At 43.0% G+C, this 22684-nt stretch overlaps 1 protein-coding gene across 3 annotated transcripts in view; it reads left to right on the top strand.

The window, feature by feature from the left end:
- YPEL2 (yippee like 2) overlaps positions 1–21892 on the top strand; it is a 55959-nt gene extending 34067 nt beyond the window's left edge. For all 3 annotated transcript variants that reach the window (XM_074974880.1, XM_074974881.1, XM_074974882.1), the window contains 3 exons: positions 14640–14683; positions 15515–15623; positions 16549–21892. In XM_074974880.1, coding sequence (XP_074830981.1) covers positions 14640–14683; positions 15515–15623; positions 16549–16638 — 243 coding nt within the window. In that variant the 3' untranslated portion in view covers positions 16639–21892. The remainder of the gene's footprint in view (positions 1–14639; positions 14684–15514; positions 15624–16548) is intronic.
- Positions 21893–22684: the final 792 nt, after the last annotated feature.

The raw sequence follows: 22684 nt of genomic DNA on the forward strand, positions 1-22684 counted from the left end.
GGGATTGTCTCATAACAGTTGTTCCCATTTCATTGATGGATAAATTGAAGCACAGGACAGTCAACTCATTTGGCCAACTCATTACAGAGTTGGGTAAAGAGCTGAGTACTAGGTTACACTCCGTCCCATTATCTGTGCTTTGAAACAGATTAACCTTCAGCCTTCCCAGCAGAGCCATGCAGCCTGATCTGAACCAAACAAGATGCAAGGCTACAAATGGCTGGGATGGGTCAGGTCTGAAAACAACCTGATCCTCTACGGCTCTGCTCTGGTTGTCTCTGCCCACCACCTACTGCCCATGGAGTTGACACAGCATGGCTGCATGCCCCGCTCCTGCCGACTGCTGCCACTCTGCTGAACTCTCTATGCTATGGAGGGAGTGTGCCCATAAGTTGCAGCGCCTTTCACTCTGGAGCATGCAAGTGGGGCATGCAATTGCTGCCACACTGAGCCCATGGGCAGGAGGTGGTCAGAGCCAGAGCACAGGCATGAGACATGGGTAGGAAGAAGCCCAAGAACAAGGCAGGGGCATTGACACAGTTTGGGAGGAAGTTTTGGGTCAAGTTGGAAAATGACTTGACGCTCTTGTGCTCAGGTAGGGTTTGGGTGGGTTGTGGGCTAATTGTGTTTAGGTCAGGCTTTAAAAGCAGGCCTCTACTTCCCAGTGTACAAGGGTATGTGGTGCCCGCACGAAACACAGAGCTGCTGGTGTGGCATCGCTTGGCTAATATAACTTAGAACATTGGTATGGAAAGTGAAGCAAGGATTCTAAGCCACATGTCAACTGCCCTGCTCTCACATGATCATAAATAGCCTTTGTGCTGCTCTTTTATTTGTTGTTTAACTGATTTGTGCCTACACATGAATACTGCCCAGATGATTGATGGAGCTTGTTAGAAAAACCTGGATTTCCTTTGACTTGCCAAAAAGGATAATTACTATTGAGACAGCAGTAACCATACAACACTCTGTTCTCCCCCCAGCAGAAGTGAAGGGAAAAGGTGCATCTGTCTGCATAATAAGAACATATTCAACAGGAATAGAATTGAATCCATTGATAGGTCTCAGGTGACTTAGTGCTAAATTCCCATCCTACCTACAAAGCCTGAGTATGTATAGCAAGCACAGCTAACATCTTCAAAGGCAGCTCTCTCCTCTGTTTGTGTGTGAGCCATGTGTGAATTGTTATCTCAAAGCAGCTCTGGTGTCATGCCTCTAAGCAACTTGGCTGTATCATTTTTAAAAATTGCATCTGCTTAATTTCCTTGAGTATTTTCATCCCTTTGGCAGATAAAACCAGGTTTTGATTACAGTAGTGCCAGCTCCAAGCATTCAAACCTCATGAGTCAGGCTGAGAAAAATCAGGAAAGTTTTATAGAATAATAAATCTGGGGTGTTTTTTTATCTGCTTGCTGTTTTTGAGCCTATATAATTTGTGTTTTCAAGCTTTTCTCTGCAAGTGTGAGGGCTAGAATCTTACTTTTCTGTTAAAAAACAAAACAAAAACACCCCCCTGAGTTTTTAACACATCACATGACTCCAGGAGTTTGAGCTTTAATAACAACATGAGGTAGCCAAGTCTCATGATAAAATCATGAGAGTTAGCAACACTGCATTTGAGTTAACTTTAAGGCTTCTGGGGGGTGGGGAGGTTGGGAACAGGTTGATTTGTATCTACTTTTGTGTTTTGAAACATTGCACTGAGACTTCCCCAGCCTTCAGCTCTGCAGAGTAGTGTTAAATGGCTATTAGGAATGTGTATGCATGGAAAACTGACTGACCTTTGGTATTTCCCCAATTACTGACATTCACTAATCCCATCGACTCTGAAGTGCTCTCCCCTTACCTCTCTAAAAATTGCTTGGACACTATTTAAAAAAAACCTTTGAAAAAGTCACGCCTCTCCTGACATGAAGGGGTGATCAGACTGACATATGAACTGATTTGGTAATGGTGAAATTGTTTCTGGACACTGACCTATTTAAATCCATTGTATAGCCTGGCTGCCTGAAAGCAAAGCAGCCCAAGTGTGGCATCGGTGTCACCTCCTCGTTATGCTGATATGTCTTTCAGACTCTACCATCCCAATAAACAGCATAGGGCAGCATTTCATGGCTCCTTTCTGATCTGATCAGTACCTGCATGAACCCATTTATTTTCCATCTTTCTTGGAAACAACTGTATACCTCTGGTATGGAAGTTGCACTGAGTATGGTGTCCAAGGCTATTTTCTCTTCGTTAAGGCTACATTTCCCTTGGTGCTCCTGAATATGTATTTCCAGCCATTGTTGCCAGCTCCCATTATTTAATTATGAGTCTTGCGATATTTGGTGTGTTGTGGTTTTTTTGTTGTTGTTTTTTTTTTTTTTTGAAGGCCCAGCTCCTTGAAAGAGTGGAATACAAAAAAAAAAATCTCGATTTCCTTTTTTTTAAAGTATGTTTCTAGCCTTCATAATTGCCAATTCAAGGTGGAAAACATTAACGCTGAAAGCTGAAATACCAGGAGGCAAGTTTAAAAAAAAAAATCAAAATTTAGGGGTTCTGGTTTTTTGTTTTTTTTAATGCCATGATTTTTAAAGCCAGTCTGATGTTTTTTGAGGCCAGAACCAGGATTCTTGAATGCTTGGGTTTGGCATAAGTGCAAAGCCTGAAGACAAAGGCTGGCCGAGTCCTAGTAGGCCCTTAGACTGTGATTTACAAAGCGGCCTAAAATGGTTAGGAGCCTGACTTTGATTGCCTTTCAGGGTGAACTGAGGAACTAATGCCCTTAGACCCTTTGGGAATCCCACTCTTAAGCTTTTAGGTTTCTTCCATTATGTGACAGAATGAGACGAGGAGTAGAGAGCCAGCTGGTGCAAAATTATTCCTCCAATGAAAGAGAGGTTGTGGATGTGAAGTTATCAATACGTTGTTAATGAAGTGGCTACTCTATGTGTGTGCACTGGTGCCCCCTATTGCACAGTATCAGATGCAGCATAGTGACTACCACAAAGTTTTTAGGGGGCCATTGATTTGTTATGATGTGCTGGGTAGTATGCTGTAGCAGTCTCCATTTCAGCATACCTGGCTGAGAGACCTGTCTAAATATTCCACTTGCTGGTAGTGAACTTTTTCTCTGTCAAAAGTGACATCCCATGAGGCTTTGGCTGACATAGGAGAATTTAGCTCCCTCGGGATGGTGGTAGTGGCACTAATATAGCCTGGTGGTAGTTTAGTATGTGTGTGGATAGACCTTTTGTACCGTTGTTGCCCTCAGTCTCTCCCCACCTATCCTGTGCAGGGAAAGTGCTGAGATGTTTCCTGTTTGGACAAAAGGTGTTTATCAACAGCATGACTCTAGCCAGCTGAGCTTCTAAAGGAAGCCCAGTGCCATTTGGGTGTGGATGGAACTGAGGGGTTTAACGGGCACTTGCAGCTGCTGGCTAATGGAATAATAACCAAATAAAGTCTCAATTTCTCTACTGCCTATTGCCTTTCATTACAAAGAATAACAGAGCAGCACATTGCAAACTGAGATACCAGCACCACATAAGGATCACTTACTCCATACGTGAAATGCGGCTCTTTCTGAGGTGAAAGCTGTTTAATGTTGCACAGTAGCAATAAGAGAGGAAACTGAAGAGAATATTGCATCCAATTGAGACTGACAGAGGAACAATTTACATAGGTCAAACTGAAGTAATTTAATTAACCCAGAGATGAGTTTGGCCAACTCACTGTAATTCCACTTCTACTTTGGGGCTCAAATATCATTAAGGACCAATGCTAAATCTCAGAAACACAGTTAAAATTGAGTTAGGTCACATCTACACTACAAGGTGGAATAGTAGTGTAACCATTTCCCCTGATCTGGTTTTGTATGTAACGTAGAATAGAATTGGCTCAAAGTTTCATTTGACCATTCATGATCCCTAGTGTGCTGGAGGACAGGTGGAATTAATGGAATCTGGAGAAGATTCTGCAGTCAGTCATGATTTAGGGACTAGCTCATTAAACTTTACTTACTTGAGAGCAGCTAGCACAGATTGGAGAAAGGCAAGCCATTTAATTCCACAGCACAGAATTCCAGAGCCCACAGCACATTTTAGAATTACATTTTCCCATCTTTCTTTCCATTAAAGTTCAAGTTGTTAACTCACAAATAAACTTGTAAATCGTAACGAACCTAGCACTATGGCCGAGCATACTGGTTGCTATAGATGTATGGAAAGATTGTTTCTTGCCCTCAGACCATTTTTGCCTATTCAGTCAATGGGCCTGAAAGATGCCCTTCAAGCTGAGCTTTCTGGTGATGTTGCTTAGTAAGTGCGTTACCAGCAGATAAGAGTTGGGGCTTGAAGAAGAGGGAGGGGGTAAGGAAAGTAAATAAATCCTTCTGACAGATAGGACTACATTGCTGATGGAGTGTCTCTTTGCTGCATACACTAGCGTTGTAATGACAGGAACAAGCCAGAGCTCTGTCCTGCTGCTGATCAGCGAGTTGGCTCTGTTTGTTTCTTCAGTACAGGAATCCAATTTGGAACAGGTGCACATAAAATGGCTAATGCTTCTGCTTTAGGATAGAAGTGGGGAAATGGAAATACTAATGTTTAGAAACAAGGAGCTACTGTGTTGTGGGAGACCGGGGGGCGGGGGAAATAGGGAATACCAGCAGGACTGGAGTCAGTCTGTATTCCCTTCTGTTCTAATCCAGCAAGCTAGGCCTGGCCATAGGTTAAACTGCATGAAGATTTTACTCAGTAACTCTTTATCAACTCCAGCACTAGATCGGAGTCAAATCTAGGAATGATCACTATTGTTTGCTCACTGAAAATAAGGTGGCCAAAGGTGTTTTTAAAGCCCACATTTGCAAACAATCTGTGCCTAATATAAAGATTAAAGGTCCTTTGCATGTGCCTCTTCGATCTTGGTCTTTATTTAACCAGGATATTGCCACAGATCCTTGTTTAGACTGGTGACTTGGCCAAGGTTGTTACCAAACTGCAGCCCAGATTCGTAAAAATACACCTTTAGTTGCCTCTGAATCATATATTGTTAGGCCCCGGTGGCCTTGTGTTCAGGGCATAGAACTGAGACACAGGAGCTCTGGGTTCATTTCCTTGCTCAGCTAAAGACTTCTCTTGTGACTTTGGACAAATCGCTTAGGGCCAAATTGTTATAAGTGTTTAGGCACTTAATTCCCACTGAAATCAGTGTGAGTTCGGCATCTAAATACCTTTAAAAATCTGGTCCTTAGGCTGAACTGAAATAATTAGAAAGACTTCCATTGAATTCAAGATGATCGGGCCTCTCTCTTAACCATCTGCAAAATGGGGATGTTAATACTTTCTTTCTCCTTGTTGTACTATGTGTCCATCAGCACTCAGCACAATGGGGCCCTGATCTTAGTTATGGCTTCTAGGTGTTACCATTAAGAGTGTTGCCAATTCTTGCAAAACTCATGATGTTTGGTGTTTTTCCTTAATGCCCTAAACCAGGGGTGAGCAAACTTTTTGGCCCGAGGGTCACATCGGGGTGTGAAACTGTATGGAGGGCCAGGTAGGGAAGGCTGTGCACATGTCCTCAAACAGCCTGGCCCCTGCCCCCTATCCAACCCCTCCCACTTCCTGCCCCCTGACTGCCCCCCTCACAACCTCCCACCTATCCAAACCCCCCCCCCCCCGCTGCTCCTTGTCCCCTGACCATCCCCTCCCATCCCAGAACCTCTGCCCTATTCAACTGCTCCCTGTCCCCTGACCATCCCCTCCCATCCCAGAACCTCTGCCCTATTCAACTGCTCCCTGTCCCCTGACCACCACCCCCCGAACCGCCACCCCATCCAACCACCCTCTGTCCCCTGACTGCCCCCCAGCCCCACCTGCCCCTTATCCAACCCCCCGGCCCCAGCCCCCTTACCAGGCCGCTCAGAGCAGCATGTCTGGCAGCCGTGCCACCCGGCCAGAGCTAGACATGCTGCCGCACTGCCCTGCATGAGTGCGCAGCCCCGCCCCCCAGTGTGCTGCCCACATGTGGCGTGGCTGTGGGGGAGGGGGAACAGTGAGGGAGTGGCTGGGACTAGCCTCCCTGCCCGGGAGCTCGGGGGCCGAGCAAGACAGTTCCGCGGGCCGTAGTATGCCCACCTCTGCCCTAAACTGCTAGGATCAAAAGACTGAGGGAGATCCTAGCTTAAAAATAAATAAAATAGTAAGTGTTAGCCCTGATGGTTGGAGAGAGAAGCTCCAACACATGAAGCGAATGTAGCACCCTGAAAGCAAGGACACTGGAAGGCAAATATAAAGTAGCCCAAATTTTGTTGTTTTAAAAAATCTCATGGTTTTAAAGCCAATCTTATTGTTTGATGTGTTCCCCCTCTCCCCCCACGACTCACGATTTTTGAACACTTTGGCTTGACAGTAGTGTAAATAAAAATATTAGAGCTCATTAAAGCCTATCAGTGGTCCAAATTTGGCTCTGATAGACCACCCCTGGCAACCCATTGGCCATGGTGAGTGAGATTGCATATAGTCCATGCTTGCATGTCAGTCAGGATGATAAAACTTATCAGACAGGTGTAAGAGAACTGAACTGAGCTGTATAGCATTTACAAAACAGGTTGTGTAAAGAAAACTGATGTGATCAACAGTATTAGAAAAGCAATCTCTGAATGCCTATTGGGAGTCAGAATTGGGGGCTCTGACTAAAAATAGATCTGAATCATTCTCTGTGCCCTGACGGGATCAAATCCTTCAGCTGAGTTGTCCTTTCCTATCTGAATTCAGCTAAATGTTTCGATGGTAATTGAGTTCCTCTCTGGGGCTAATCAAAGGCTTTGTCAGCTGCAAACACCCATTGCTGCCAGGGTTAACAGGGTAATGTGAAAAGCACTGGGAATGAATTTACATTGGAACTCACATTTAGACCCATCTTCTGTGCAGCTAATAACTGGAAACACTCAGGCTCGTCTAACAGCTTCAGTCAGGTTTGCGGCAAAGAGAACTGGCTGGAGTTCTCCATTAAAGAGCCTTCAGCTGGGATAGATATTAAGGTCATGTGGATGTGGAAAAGAAAATGTCTCTGCAGTGATATAGATATGTGTGTGTGGGGGGGGAAACAAATTCTGCTCCCCGTTTATATAACAGAGTCCCCAAAATCAAATATTAACATTGGAAACCAAAGCATGCTGTTTGCTATCGAGTTTGTTCAGCCTTTGACTGTGATGGGAATAGTTTTACTTTGTTTTTTAACAAGTCCACGTCTTCGCCGAAGAAACCCCCAAATACAATGTTTCAAGAACAAGCTGGTGCCTGGTGGGAAACTTGGAACCACACTGTGGTCAGAAAGTTTAAATCAGCAAAGCTGTATTTGTAAAAGCCCCTTGAAGAAGGAAAGTATCACCTAAATGCTGAGTATTAGCCTAGTTTATTGTGTGGGTATGGATGATGAGTGCAATATATAAACCTAAATAGATTCTTCCTTCATGGGGGGGCGGGTGTTGAACGAGTGGATAGAGCATTGGAATAAGCCTCAGAAAACCTGGATTCTCTACCTGGCCCCCCTGCTGGCTTGCTGGTTGACCTAGTGCAAGCCACTTCATCTCTCTCTCTTTCTCCATCTGTAATGGGGGTAATACTTACCCCTTTGGTAGATTGCTTTCAGATCTGTGGGAGAAAAGAGCTAGGTGTTATTAGCTACTTGCACCTGGAAACTATAATCCAGATAGGGACTCCATTGTAAGGCACTATACATACACATAGTAACAAACAGTCCCTGCCCCAAAGAGCTTATAGTCTCAATAAACAAGACAGACAAAGGGAGGGGGAAAGGAAGTAATAAAAGCACAGAAAGATTGTGACTTGCCCCAGGTCACAGAGGATGTCTCTGGCATTGAGTCCAGTGACTTCTAGTGACCATTTTTTCTACTCCTCCTCTTCTTTATCACTGGCAGGGCATATAGTGCTCTTACAGAGATGATGGGTCAGTCACTCTCAAAAATACCACAGTGGTGAGCACAGCCTAAGAGCCTCAGTAGAACGGAATAAGACAGCAGTGTTCATTAGTTCAAAAGGAAATGTTACTACTCAGATGGCTTAACATGTAACAACGCCCCCCTCATCTGCAAGGACTCGCATGCAACCCAGTTGGTTCCGCATTAAGCCTCGATCACACTTTTGCCCCCTTGAGGGACATTACCATGAAAACAGACTCTCTGCTTAAGAGTTTAAATGCAGAGTCAGCAGCAGGAGCAGAGACAGTCTTCATGCAAATGTCCTTAGTAATTTAAAAAAATAAAAGGAGTGTGCATAGGGCCGAGGGGGAGAGATAACGAAGCTCTCTCTGAATAGAATAATTGGATGATTTTTTCACCATTGAATATAAGGGACCCTTTAAATCCAGGAGCTCCCAATATTCCTTTTCCTCTCTGTTCTTTTCATCAGTCTGTCTTGACAGGAAAATAACAGGGCACAATAAAACTGTCCTCCATATAAGTATCTGATCAGCTGGCGCTTCCCTTCACTTTCCCCTCCCATCACACTCAGACCATGTGGACTTTCCTAGAGCTCCAGCACAAACATTGGTCCTTCTACTCCTGAACTTGTTCTTGCAATGAGAATTAACTGTAGCTTTCACAGAGTTAACCAACTGGATCAGGCTGCATATTCGTCTCTCCTCTTGGATTTCAGTGGAACCAGTTACCTTTTTATCTTTGTTTCATTGAGTTGTATAGAGGTTGCCTGCTTCGTGTAGGTACATGTGTTCTTTTCCTGATCTGGTCTGCAGGGATCATGGTGCCGTGTCTGGTAGCTGCTTTTTGGTCTTCCAGCGGGTGCTAGTCACATTTTGCGCTATTGTCTAACTCCATCACAAAGACTTTGGGAAATTAATCCTGTCATCTGTTCAATGCATGGGACTGCTGAGTGAGTATAAGGGAAATCCTTGCTACTAGGAAAGGGGGTGTGTGTTTGGTTCACGTTCAGATTTCATAGGTTTCTGCTGCAGTGCTGACTACAAATGAAAGATTCCCCCCATGCATTCAGTGTTCATTGACAGTAAAGGACTGGGTAGGTACAAGCAGGTGATTGAGGTGGTAAGCAAGTGGAGCTTTGGACAAGATGGTAGGAAAAGGAAATGAATAGCCTTGTCCCTATATTAAGCTATACTTCTCCCATGCACTATTGCTCCGCTCAGGAAAATCCTGGAAGAGCAGCACCTGTTTTTCAGAGGGTAGAACATAAGTTTAATCAGAATGGCAGAAATTCAGACATTTTAAATCCAGATCAGAATTTAGCCAATGGACCAGAACCAAACTAAATCACTGACTGAAATACTCCCAAGCTTGTGGCTGTTTGAAATGTGGATTCAGCTGTTGACTCCATTTCTTGTGGCAGGATGATGAGGAATTGAGCACTTCTTAGTGAGAGAAGGGCTGCAGGATAGAGTATTTTGGCATGATCGGAACTTTGCTCTTGATAGTGCCTGAATGCCTATCTCATTGGCTCATGCTTCTCCACTGGATATTCAAATTTAAGGCATTGCCTGGATACACATTTTAGATGTCTTCATGCTGAATGGAACTCCCAGATACAGAAGGGGATTTGAATACTGATAGTCAAGATGAAGATCATGTATATTTTTTCATCTTTCCCTCCTAACCAAAAAGTCTAGACATTGAGGGGGCGGGAAGTGGGGAAAGAAGGGAGGGAGAATTCTGTTGCAAGCGTGGCGGGTTGTGTTTCTAGCCAAACTTCCTAAATTAGCAACGGAGAGAAAAAATGGCTTGGCCTTTTAATGGGAAACAAAAAATCCTTTCCATTTCTTTGAGTTGGATTGGAAAGTATGTCCCGGGAGCTGTTATTTTAGAGGGGAAGAAGTCTGGATTTTGTGTGTGTGTATATAATATAAATAAATGTTTTTAATTTTAATTCACATCACAAAATCTGCTTTGAAAAAATGCATGACATGGAAACTAGCCACATTACTGGCTGTCATTACTTGATGCAAAGCAAGTGTATTTGCAAAACAGTTCAGAGGGGACTGTGCAGGGAATGCCTGCTTAGGTTAGGATATGATAGTTTTCCTGTGACTTCATCATGATCACTGCAGCACATCAGTCCTTCTAGAGATGGAACAGAAAGAGGAGGTTCTGGCCACCCCACTAGGTTTTATTTAATTGTAAACTAAAGGGAATATGTTGAGGATACAAGCCCAAAATATGACATACCTGTTCCCTTTCCATCACTTCCCCTTTATCTGCATTTGCTAAATCCCCCTGGGGTGGGAGGATGTTTCTTGAAACACCGCATCAGCAGCACCAAATGCTGAGCGCTGGGATGTGGGAAAGCATCAGCCTGGCATCCCTGAAGGTGACAGGATTGTGCAGTGGCCACAGACTGATGGTAAAGAGAGTGCTCTTCGGTGACAGCAACATCCTTAGGCAACAGCTACTGACTAATATTAGTGTCTGTAGGTGGGCAATAAAGGCAGCACACTCAGGTATGAGTTGCAAGCTTGTGGCTGGAAATGAAGTAGGAAAACCACGGCTGATAGTTGGTGAAGTTGATCATCCTTTGGTGACCTCTTCAAACTGGTGGAGACCCTTTGTATAGGTGCACTATGGTGACCATCTGGAGCATTATTGGCTATACTTCAAACCAGGGGATGAGTGCTTCGTTTGGGGCACTCCTTAAGGTAGAGTTGCCATTGAGAGAAAATAGTGGTTCTCCAGAACAAAAAGCCCAGAGATCTTCAGGATCCTATCTAGATCATGCCTTGACCTAAAGTGGAAGGAGGACGCCCACCAGGAGTACACCACAATCCTCTAGCAATTGGCTGGAGTAATGTTCAGGAAGCCTCTGATGCAAAGCTTAAGGGCTTGGTTTTGTTCTTTATTAAAGACTGACTGATAGCCAGCAATAATGGAAACTGCTATTTCTGTTCCAGTAAAGCTCTGCTCCCATAACTGCTGTTATTGGCAAACTAAGTCACTTCGGTGTTTATGGAAAACTGTTTACTGGGAGGGAGTGGAAGGTTAGTGCCTTTTAGCTGCTCTCATCCTGCTTTGATTAGTGGCAAGGGCCTGTGTCCCTTGAGGATCCCTCCTGCTTGATACACCTCACCCACCCAGGATCCATGCATCCAAACTCATAGAACCTCTATGCAGCCTTTGCAGCCTGGAGAATAAATGCCTTTTGCACATGTCATTGTAGAGCACAACACAGAGCCAGCCCCAGTTTATTCCTTCCAAAGGGGAGAGACAGCCTTGGCATGAAGGCCATTAGCTTACAGAATCCCATCTTTATTTACCCTACAGAGGCATAGAGTTCAGTGCACCAAGTATTCTGTCGCAGTCAGCTCAGATACAGTTAGATTGTGCCGTATCATACAGATGAGAATAACAATAATACACGACTTCAGTGCTGAGGAGAGATTTAAGGAAGCTGCTCTAATAAATACAATTTCACAAACATGCTTGAGCCACCTGTCCTAGTTAATTTGCTTCCTGGGGAACAAGGCATTTCTCACTGCACAGGATCCAGGGCTTATGCCAAGAGAGTGCAGAGGTGCCTCAGGCATCTCCTCCGAGCCCACAAACTTCTTTTCCCCAACATTGGCAGCTAATCTTGGGCTTCTGTCTGAATCATCTTGGCAGGCAGCTCTTCCGTAGCTGGCAGAGCCATCACTGCCATCTGAGCCTCTCAGGCAGCTCTAGTGCTGGATATGGTGTTGGGTAGCTTGCCCCACAGCATTGGTTTTACCCACATGCTCTCCTTCAGTCAGTGACTGGGAGGCTCTTGCTGCATGCATGGAGGCACAGATCTTTCCGCAGGCTCCATGGTGCTGTGACTTAAAAGTAGCTCAGTGCCAAGAAATACACTGAGTTGCAGCCAGAGGGGGTGGAATGTGTTCTCTTGTCGAGGGGGGTTTAAACCCAGACTTTAATGAATTTTAATCTTGGACATTGTTCAGTAAATTTCTCCTTCATGTATTTGAAATGAATAGAATGTGTGATGCAGGGGTTCTCTCTGGATAAGATCATTAAAGAGCTGTGTGCCACCAACACTTACAGCTACACTTGTGCAGAGAAGAAATACCTTTTGGATTAATCTGACATTTCCAATCACTCTGTATTTTCAAACATTATACCATGTGCTACATTCTCTATGGGAAGGTGGATCCTTCACTAAACTGAGCATAGTGACCTTCGTTGTTGGGGGTCATCTGTAGGGATTGAATTTGGTAACCCTGGATCTGAAAGCATCTGCTGCTAGTGCCTAAGCTAAAGGACTGGGACTATTAGCTTGGATGCATCAACACTTGTAAACCTTTATATGTGGTTTATCCACTAGAAGGAGAGAGAGAGATGCATTGTGTTAGCCTAAATTACATGGCATGAAGAGTACAGTGTGGAACAAGGCACTGCAGCTGGATTGTGGCCTTGCTGTCTGGGGAACGATGGGCACTTCGGCATTTGCCATGCCCTGTCGCAAATCTCACTGAGTGAATTCCTGGGAACAGCTTCACGGAAGAACAGGACCTTGTGTATGGAAGTCTCTCCATAGAGACTTCCCAAGTGATCCCTTCTGTGTCAGTAGGAGCCAGCCCCTCTGCTGCCAGCTGTTCACATCCCCCCGAATGAAACAAACTGCCAAGGGGATAAAATTCATTTAAACCTTGAAAGCTGCCCTCCTGGTAAAGTAGCCTTTACCCATTCTGACCCAATAGCTCTCTCTTTGTATTGGCTCCACTCACCTGAGCCTGCCTTTTCTCTTTGACCTGCAAATAGAGCAGTCATAACCAAAAAACATACTAATGCCTCTAGAGGGCACGGTTATGGATGCCACACCTTTATCACTGGGTGTGCATGTCATCTATAAACAGCGTAATTTTACCTTGTCATTACCTAGTCCACACCACCTCCCTCACATTAACAATTGTGAGGAGGGAGAACTATGGGTAAGTTCAAAATCTTTAATTCAATGGGCATTTGTCAAAGCACATTAAAAACGCAGGTTGTATTGCTCCACTATTAGCTGCTCCTGTCAGCAAGGCATTGTTGCAGGTAATATTACAGGCCAGATACAAATGGAGCTTATAGGTGCTTGGAAGCAGTATTATTGAAAAAAGAAAAGGAGTACTTGTGGCACCTTAGAGACTAACCAATTTATTTGAGCATAAGCTTTTGTGAGCTACAGCTCACTTCATCGGATGAAGTGAGCTGTAGCTCACGAAAGCTTATGCTCAAATAAATTGGTTAGTCTCTAAGGTGCCACAAGTACTCCTTTTCTTTTTGCGAATACAGACTAACACGGCTGTTACTCTGAAAAGTGTTATTGAAGTGTCCCAGTCAGAGGTCGCTGGTGCTGCCCAACCTTTCATTGCAAAATACTGTTTTATCATTGTGAATGTTATATGGCCAGGCACTGGGAATGCCACGATTGTTGCTAATGCTACAAAATGTGACAGTTTCACTGTTCCCTTATCCTTCCCTTTCCTTGTTTGTTTATCTCTACTCAGCTGTCTCTTGTCATATGTTTAGGCCCTGATCCTGAAAAGACTCAGGGCAGGTTTACACTTCAAAAGCTGCAGCGGCACAGCTGCACCACTGTAACGCTTTAGTGAAGATGTTACTACACCAACGGGAGAGTTTCTCCTGTCAGTATAGTTAATCCACCTCCGCAAGAGGTGGTAGCTAAATCAGTGGGAGAATCTCGGGGGTTAGACTGGTATAACTGCATTGCTTGGGGCTGTGGATTTTTCACACCCCTGAGCAATGTAATTTTACTGATGTAAATTTGTAGTGTAAACCTGGCCTTACAAAGGCGCTTAACTATGCATTATAAGTAATCCCACTGGCATCTATGGGGCTGCTTAGAGTGCATACATTTAAGTATCTGCATAAAGCTTTGCAAGACTGGGGTCTTAGATGGTCAGCAAATTGGGCCAGAGATTGTCTTTTTCAATATATATGTGTACAGCACATAGCACAATGTGGCCCTGATGGGGATACAAATATATAATAACGTGTATTTCTGCACCTCCTTCATGGATGGAGACACTTCAGACTGTCAGAGCCGTGTTCGAAATATTGAAGCAATGCTGTCAGGTAGCTTAGGTCCAAATTTTACTTTTTTTTTTTTTTTTAAGAAACAGAATTTAAAATAATAATTTGGGGTTAAGGTTTGTTTGAGATTGTAAATCCATGAGCGATGGCATTGAACTAGTGCACGAGAACCAGGAAGTGAAATTGACCAACTTTTAGTTTTTACCGGAATGCAGAAACCAAACAAGCATAGAGTTTAATTTGTGAAAAGTACACTGGATTTTCACAGTGCTGTGAGGGCTGATAATAATTAAGAAGGTAAGGTTCCAAGTCGGCTGCCAGTGTCCCTTTTAAAATGTGCATGCATCAGAATTTGAGACAGGCTGGTTCACTTTCCATTTCCATCTCCAGGACAGACCTTTATTAATCAACTCTCATCTTCCATGAATGTTTCAATCTCTGCCTTCTCCATCTTGCATACTGTAATAATGTGCATTTCTCAGAACTCCACTATCAGTTGCTCTAACTACCCTTTGAAGTCAATAACGTTGGTATCTGGGTACTGTTCATGCACAGGATGGCTTCCTATCAACCGACTGATTTCTGTTTTCTTGCCTTTTAGTCCTTTCAAGGAAGCCAAGGGCGAGCATACCTCTTCAATTCAGTGTGAGTGTTACTTCATAAATGTCATTGCTCCACCTTTTGCGAGACAAATATATATCACCCTGAGGTTAAAATAAGGAGAAAGAGTTGCCTTTTTTGTGACAGAAAAGCACTTACTTACGAGCTTGCATCATTGCTTTAGAGTGACTGAAAGGAAACAGCACTAATTCAGACTTGACTTTGCCTTTAGGTTTCAGAAAAGGGGCTGGAATAAGAGTATTTTTGTCATGGGATTGAGAAATAACACCTAACAGAAGTAGTTTTGAGTCACTCACTTCTCAGGGGATGTAGTGAGGACCAATAAGTCAAAGCTTTGTAAATATAAAGAAGTATATTAGTGGCTATTTTTAGAGCTGGGCTATAATTTTAACTGAAAAGAATTTCGTTTAGACAAATATGGTTTTCTGGAAATCAGCATTTGCCTTGGGAATACATGGATTTCAACAAGAATGTCCCGTTCTCCATTCGTGAAAATCAAAATGAAAATTTTCATTTCAAATTCAAAGTGAAAATTTCACTCTGAAATGTCAAATTATTTCATTTCAGTAGAAAACATTGAAATTCTCCTCAGTGTTTTTAGGAATTTTTCATTGAATGAAAATATTCACTATTTCATCTCTTTATTCTGATATGGAACAGAACATAATTTTGAAGTATCAACATTTCTTACGAAAGGAAAGTTCTATTTTTAGAATAGCGGTAGTATTTATTATTAGAGATTCCAGTTTATATTTTCCAGTACTGCAATAAAATTGCTGCAAAGGTTCTTGCAGTGTGCAAAAAGGAAGCAATACTTTGATAGGAACCATATCTTTCTCTTCCCTTCCCTCCCAGAGTTAATGTGGGTTGCGGCCCTGCAGAGGAGCGGGTGTTACTAACAGGATTACACGCAGTTGCAGACATTTATTGTGAAAACTGCAAAACCACACTGGGCTGGAAATATGTGAGTATCGTTTATTGTTCCTGTGGATGCATTTGTCTCTATCCCTTTTTGAAGGTGTGTGTATAATGAGGCAGAGCGCTGAAGTGGGAGTCAGAAACCTGAGTTCTATTCCTGGCTCTTAAACTGATCTACTGGGTCCCCTCTCTGTGCCTCTGTTTTTCCTGACACCTTTTGTGTGTCTTGAATATTTAGACAGTAAGCTCTTTGTGGCAGAGGCCATATGTTACTATCCATAGTCACTGCTCGTGTCACAATGTCCACACTGTTGTTTTTAACACTCTAGCTGAAGTGGAGCTAGTACATGTCTGTCTGTTTGGGCTGGGAGGTACACTCCCAATTGCAGTGAAGCTATACTCTAGTTGCCTAACTTAGTGGTTCCCAAACTGTGATCCGTGGAGCACTTGCTGGTGGCCTGCAGAGAGGTGGCTGGTCACATGATCCTGATTTCTTCTCCTTGTTTCCACTGGTAAATCACATTAAAGACAGCTGAAAATGAATTAGATGCATTCCTAATGTTACTTTTTCTTATAAGCAATTATTAGAGCTGCTCTAGGGATGTTATGCATTTGGGACGAGAGGTGTCCACAAGGTAATCTCTTTATAAAGATGTAGTACAGACTATGGAAATAGTTTGAGAGCCCTGGTCTAACAGGAGGCAGTGAGAGGTTAAGGGACTTACTGAAGTACAGACACCAGTGAGCCAGTGGTATGAGTGGGACCAGAGTCTAGGATTCCTGAAAACAAAAAGTTTCCTGAAAGTCAACAGGGTCCCATATTCCTGCCCCTCTGTGCCCCAGAGCTGAGAGTGGAATGCATGACTCCTGTCTCCCAGACCTCTGCTCTAATCACTAGATTGCATTTTCTTTTCCGTACCTCTCGAGTCTCCCGCTAACTCCACCTTCTCTGTGGTTTTTTATTTTTTTAGGAACACGCTTTCGAGAGCAGTCAGAAGTATAAAGAAGGCAAATACATCATCGAACTAGCTCACATGATCAAGGATAATGGCTGGGATTGAATGGGAAGAGCCCAGCTAAACCAGCGTGTAAGAGAATGCCATCCAACAGAACATTATATCCAAGAGTGAGAGAGTGACCGAACGCTTGGTTCCATGCATTTAGAGGCTCTGCCATTTGGGAGCATCTTCACACCCTTCTCCATCTTTATTGGTGACTGGCCTCTAAATTTCTGTCTCTCCGTCTCTTTGCTTTTTATCTGTTTGTGAGTTGACCCTGGCTGCTTCTCTCTGTGTTCTGGTGTTGGCTAAGAGAATGCACCAAATGCCTGACAGCATTCCATGTTTATGAATGTCTAAGTACAAACTGAAGTTGGCTCTTTGGTGGCATTTTATCAGAAGGTATCAGTGCGGGAGGGAGACCAGAGTTTTGGGCAGGAGGAGAGAAAAAGGGGACAGGGGCAGGAGGGGAAGTAAGCAGGAATGAAAGTGCTTTCCCTTTAAGTCCTGGTAACCGAGGCTTGAAACTATGGACAGAAATATACCTCATGACTGCGTTATCTCTGAATCTCGAAACTGCTGTTCCAGAGGCAGAGCTCCAGATTAAGCTGGCTGAGCACAAGTCATAACCAAAAGCCCCTTGCTAGCTAATTCCTGAAACTGATGTGCAGTTCCATCTTTTGATAGGTTGTTTCATACTATTCACACAGTCGCCTTTTGTGAACTTCTTGTTGTGGAGCTTGATTGCTAGAGAGATTCCCCAAGCTCTTTCCTTCTGCTTCTCCCTCCTCCTGTTTCATAGCAGATGGGCAAACCATCCCATCAGAACATGGCTACAACCTCAGCACTGCTGGGGAAACAAAATTCTGATTCTGGGCAACTGAGAGAAGAGGAGTCAAATCATGTAATGTAGAGGGAGGGGCTGGTGCTGCAGTTTTTTTAGAAGATATGACAGATATGCAAGAACACGGGCATGTGCTAGGAAAATATGTAGGGGGAGAGGGCTGTAGATAAACTCAAAACATATGATGCCATCTTTAATTTTCCAGTCCTTACCGTGTGCCGTTAGGACAAATCTCTTTACCATTGGCAATGTAATAGCTTGGGATCCAGTCATCCTAATGTGTAATGGGAAAATGGCTTTAATAGGATCTCTGAAATTTCAGACTCCAGCCATCAGGTCCACTCTTTGAATCCATCAGAGATGTGATGGAACAGTAAGTGGCTCTGGTGGCTGTTAATATCATGTTTCACAGACGGCTATTTCAAGCCCTGAGGTATCCCCCAAACCTTGACTCCTGGTGTTTTAAAAAAAACCTGTTTCATATTCTGGAAGACTGAAACTTAGCATCCCCCAAATGGCATAGGCCTTGGAGTTGTAGGGGTAGAAGAGGTTTCGACACCTAACTGCAACGGACAAGTCCTACTTTAATTTTTGTAAATTAATTTTTATGGACCATCTTTATGTTGTTGGTGTGGGAGAGGGGGAGAATGTGTATGAAAGAAGATAGTGTAGACCTAAATGACCGTGTGAAGCTTCCTCTACAACAGTCCAGTCAGTATCTCGTGCAGAACACAAGACAAGAATTAGTATTCTCCAACCGAGTGAATTCTTTTTGTTTGTGGAGTTATTTCAAAGTAGGTTAATTCTCTGGGGGAAATCCCTCTCAATCCAGAGAGTGAAAAAAAATGTGCAGGGATTCGTAGCTCCTTATGAAATTGAACCTTCTGATGACTAGAGCCTAATGCCGCCTTTTTTTTTCCAATATTCAGGTTAGCAGAGTTGAGAGGATTTCAAAATCACATTTGCTGGTAAGTGGGGGTGGGGATGTGTGTGCAGAGAGAGAGGCTTTAGAAGTGGGATTAGACTTCTATGTTGAGTACCAGTGAGTAAAACCTGAATAGCTCATGTGAAAAGTGGGTGTTTTCTCTCCTCACTAGATGAGTGTTGTGTCCATGGCATCACTGATAACATATGGTTATTACCCAGAAGTAGGTGACAAGATGGAGACTGAGTGTTACTTCTGGAAAGGATGTATTGAATGCCTTCTTTGGCCATTGTGTTAGGAGGTGGCTTCTGCCTTCACCCTATCTGATGTGAATTACAAGACCACTTCATCTTTGACTTCTGCTAGACTCTACTTCCATCATCCTCATTCCCCTCCATCACCGCTACCTTCAACAAAAAGAATTCCTCAGTACCCATTAGCTTGTTGACTCTGGCATTGGCCTTCTCTTCATTGCCCTTTCCACTCAATGTTTTGTTGGTTTTGGCCAGTAAGGAGTCATTTGCTTTCTTTGAAAAGCTCTTCTCCTTCCCTGAAAACAGTCTTTAAAGGGATCTGATCTGAAATGGGAGAAATAAGGGATAACCCGCAACAGTTTGTGTGCAGATGGGATGGGATACAGAGCCATGCCTAGACTCTGGTAATCTTCCCTGAATGAGTATAATTTTATGCACTACAGTGATCGCCAATAAAAAGCCAACATGCCTGTAATAATCCCCCAGTATTCAGTCTCAAATACTGCAGCATTACCCCTGTAAATTGTAATTTTTGCACCATTAGTGTAGGATATGCTGTACCTCTTAAAAATAAGGGCAGTTACCACAGAGTGGTGTCAGATGCAACAGTTTTTATTCTTTGTGTACTAAGAACAAGAAGTAATATCTCAGATGGCAACACGCAATAAGAATTTACATAAATTGCATTTTTTATGGCGACCACTGTAAATTTGAATATTTGTGGCCAGATCCTCAGTTAATGTAAATTGGCTTAGTTTCCTTGACTTCCATGGTGCTACACCGGTTTAAATCAGTTGAGGATCTGGGCCCAGATCCTCAAATCCTGGTATGGAAAATGCGCGAGCACACACACACACAGAGGCACTTGATTGTACGTTGATTTTTATACACTGTATAGAGAGATAAGTAAAAATGGCCTGCTAGGCTCATTTAATATTTGTTCTCCCTTATGTGTCGGCTAAACCTAAAGTGCTTCTTATGATGTAAGGTCCGCTGTTAACTCATCTGTGACTTGCTGTATTAAGACATATGATAGTATTGGGAGTTGAAAACAAAACAGAGTGATGAAATTTATAGGCTAGTGGATGGGTACAACTATCTATCCGGGCATTCTCAGTTAATTAGTTGCAAAAGAATATATTCGGAACATAGCCAAAGAACTGCACCACTTGCATCTCATTGGCTGAGTCAGTTAACTGTAGCCAGTTAGTTACATCGAAGGGTGGGTAATGCCTGGACTTCATTTCCAAGATGGAGGTGCAGTCCAGAGAGCCAGCATATCCCGGTCTCCATGGGCGGCAGCCTCAGCGAAGATGAAAACTGCAAGTTTTGCTCCATTTTCTGTCCCCCCCCCCTCCAGTTTCTAGCAAGCTGCCACCAAGGGCCTTGAGCAATGCAAATTCTGGGCACCCCTGAGTTTACATCACAGTGTACCCCAAAGCTAAACTTTGGTAGATTTGAAATGTTTTGCTCAGGCGGATTATCTTGTGTGGCATCGTGACCCTGTAATAAATATTCAGATGATAATATATACAGAACATAATAAGCATTATCTTATGAAATATACTTTTGTAAATAATATTTTAATTTTTTTTAAAAAATAATATATTTGGTGCTGTTTTCTCAGAATCCACCTCTGAGAGCACTTTTATTGTTTTGTTTTTAAATTATACTGTTTCCTCTGTCTTAGTTGGAAAATATGCTTAAAGGGAAACAACAATCATAAATATATGCTGTTTTCTTAAGTTGCTACACTTTTCACCTGGACAAGGCAGAAAAAGGGCAAATAACCTCTAATTCCATCCAGCAGAAATTACCTCTTATACAGGTCATTGCCAGGTTACAAACAGAGACCCCCAATTCAGGAAGGTACTGAAGCATGTGTGTAACTTTAAGCACATGGGAATGCACGCGTGTTTAAAGGTATGCACATGCTTCAGTACCTTCCTCAGTGCCTGAGGCCCCTGACTTGCAATTAGATCCAGATAGGAAGATCTTAATTCCTACATGGAGTCTCTTTAACATCAGTGGGGCTCCATGTAAGTGCATAGATCTGCCTAAGTAGATCTGATTGCAGGATCAGGGCCTGAAATATTCTCTTGTACCAGTATTGGCTAGAATAAAATAAATAATGAAGATTTAGAATGTGGAAGTGAATTTAAGTTGCAACCTCAGAATCTTTATTTCCCGTTGCTTGGGGCAATAGGGCCAGGGGATGGAGAATTCTAACTAATCAGGAATTCTTATTCGCTTTGCAAATATTTTTGGATGTGGATCCTGGTTTTAATTTTGCTTTTAATATAAATAAACCAGGCTGCTACATAGTGAATTAAAGTAAAAGTTTACATCTCTGGCAGTAAAGTTCTTTCCCCTCTCCTCTTTGTCTTTTTTCCCCTCCCCTCTCCCCCTTAGTTTTTATTTCATTGGTCTTCTTGTTTATCTCAAAGTGGACCAACAGCACAAATCATTAGACTGTGTTTTGCTGAGTAAGGAGCTATTTGCAGTGCTGAGTAACTGTTGCACATTCTTTTATTTTCTCTTTTTGGTGCACACGTTTTAAAGGCAACAAAACCTGCACATGGAATCTGTGGTTCTTGTGAGGATCAGCTAAGAATTTTCTCTTTATGCGTTTTCCTAATTGATATGTGAGTGTATTAATCATGCATTTCATTGCACTTCCTCACTTCAGAAGAAGCATCACGTTTTTATATGAACCAGTTCTTGGACAAGCATCCTGTTGGGTAAACAGATTTGAAATGCAGAGCTCAGCTAGGTAGTAAGAGCTCTCCTTGCCAGATGAGAGGCCTGAGAAATGGAACGTTCAGAAACAAAAATGTTACGCATTGAGTTGGAAGAATCCTGTTTGTTCTTTTAAAACAGGAAGGGAAAATAAAATCACACTTAATATAAAAAAAAAAGTTGACATTTAAATGCAAGCAGAATGATGTTGTGTAAGGTACAATCACAAATAAGCTATTCTCGTAGTTACAAACTGTACACATCCTTTGTTTTGTTTTTCATAAGGAAATGGGAATGCTTTCTCACTGACAAAATGAAGAGACAATATTTCCAGTACCAGCCTGTCTATTGATGCTCTTGTGTTTACAAACTGTGTATACTTTTATTTCTTTGATTTGATTTAACTATATTTTTGGCATATTCTTTCAGGTCATATTGCTTTGGTAATAAATGCAATTGTTTGTTTTTAGATAATTTGTCTTCACCTCTTTGTCTCTTTGTACATTGTACATAGTTCTTCAGTATTAGAGGGAGGCATACTGTTTGTCAGATTTACAATATGTGTTGGTGCTCATTTGAGAAAATAAAGTTTTCAAATATTAAAAGCGTGGATCTACTTTTCTGTTTTCATCCCTAGGACCACGAACAAAGTGGAAACTGACCAAAGGGGATGGAATTCAGTTGACCTGTAAGTTTGAAAATACCCAAATCACATTGTTGTTGTTTGTATTAAAATCGGACCAGTTAAGGTCAGGGCCCTATTGTCCCAGGGGCTGGACAAACATAGTCCCTGCCCCAAAGAGTTTACAATCCGATGTGATGTGACAGACAAAGGGTGGGAGGTTTAAAAGGCACAGATGAAGTGATTTACCCAGGGTCACACAGCTGGTTACTGGCAGAGCCAGGATTAGAACCTAGGTCTCCTGACTCCCACTGCCTGTCCACTACACCACTCTGCCTCCCATCATCATTATTAATTATTATTTTTATTCTGTTGTGGTGATGGAAATTTACAGGCCCTAAACAGGATCAAGGCCTCTCTACTTGGATTGTACAAACACAGAGGTAGATATAATCCCTGTCTCAAAGAGTGTAGGCTGCAGAGCCAGAGGGTGGTCTCTCAGGCCATGGCCAAACCACTTTTTGGCTGGGCCAAACCTGAGCAGCACTGCAACCCTAAGAGCCAGGTCACAATGCCACTCACTCAGATATGGGGGGTTGGGTGAAGGGGCTCATGGGTCAGTGGGATCAATCTGCTTCTGGGTCGGGGGGAACACCTGAGAGGGGAAGAGGAAGGTGAAGGGGGCAAAACTGTGGCCCCTTCACTTTAAACAGTGCTCCACAGCC

The sequence above is a fragment of the Natator depressus genome, chromosome 17 (assembly GCF_965152275.1).
Source record: "Natator depressus isolate rNatDep1 chromosome 17, rNatDep2.hap1, whole genome shotgun sequence".
NCBI classification, from domain to species: Eukaryota; Metazoa; Chordata; order Testudines; family Cheloniidae; genus Natator; species Natator depressus.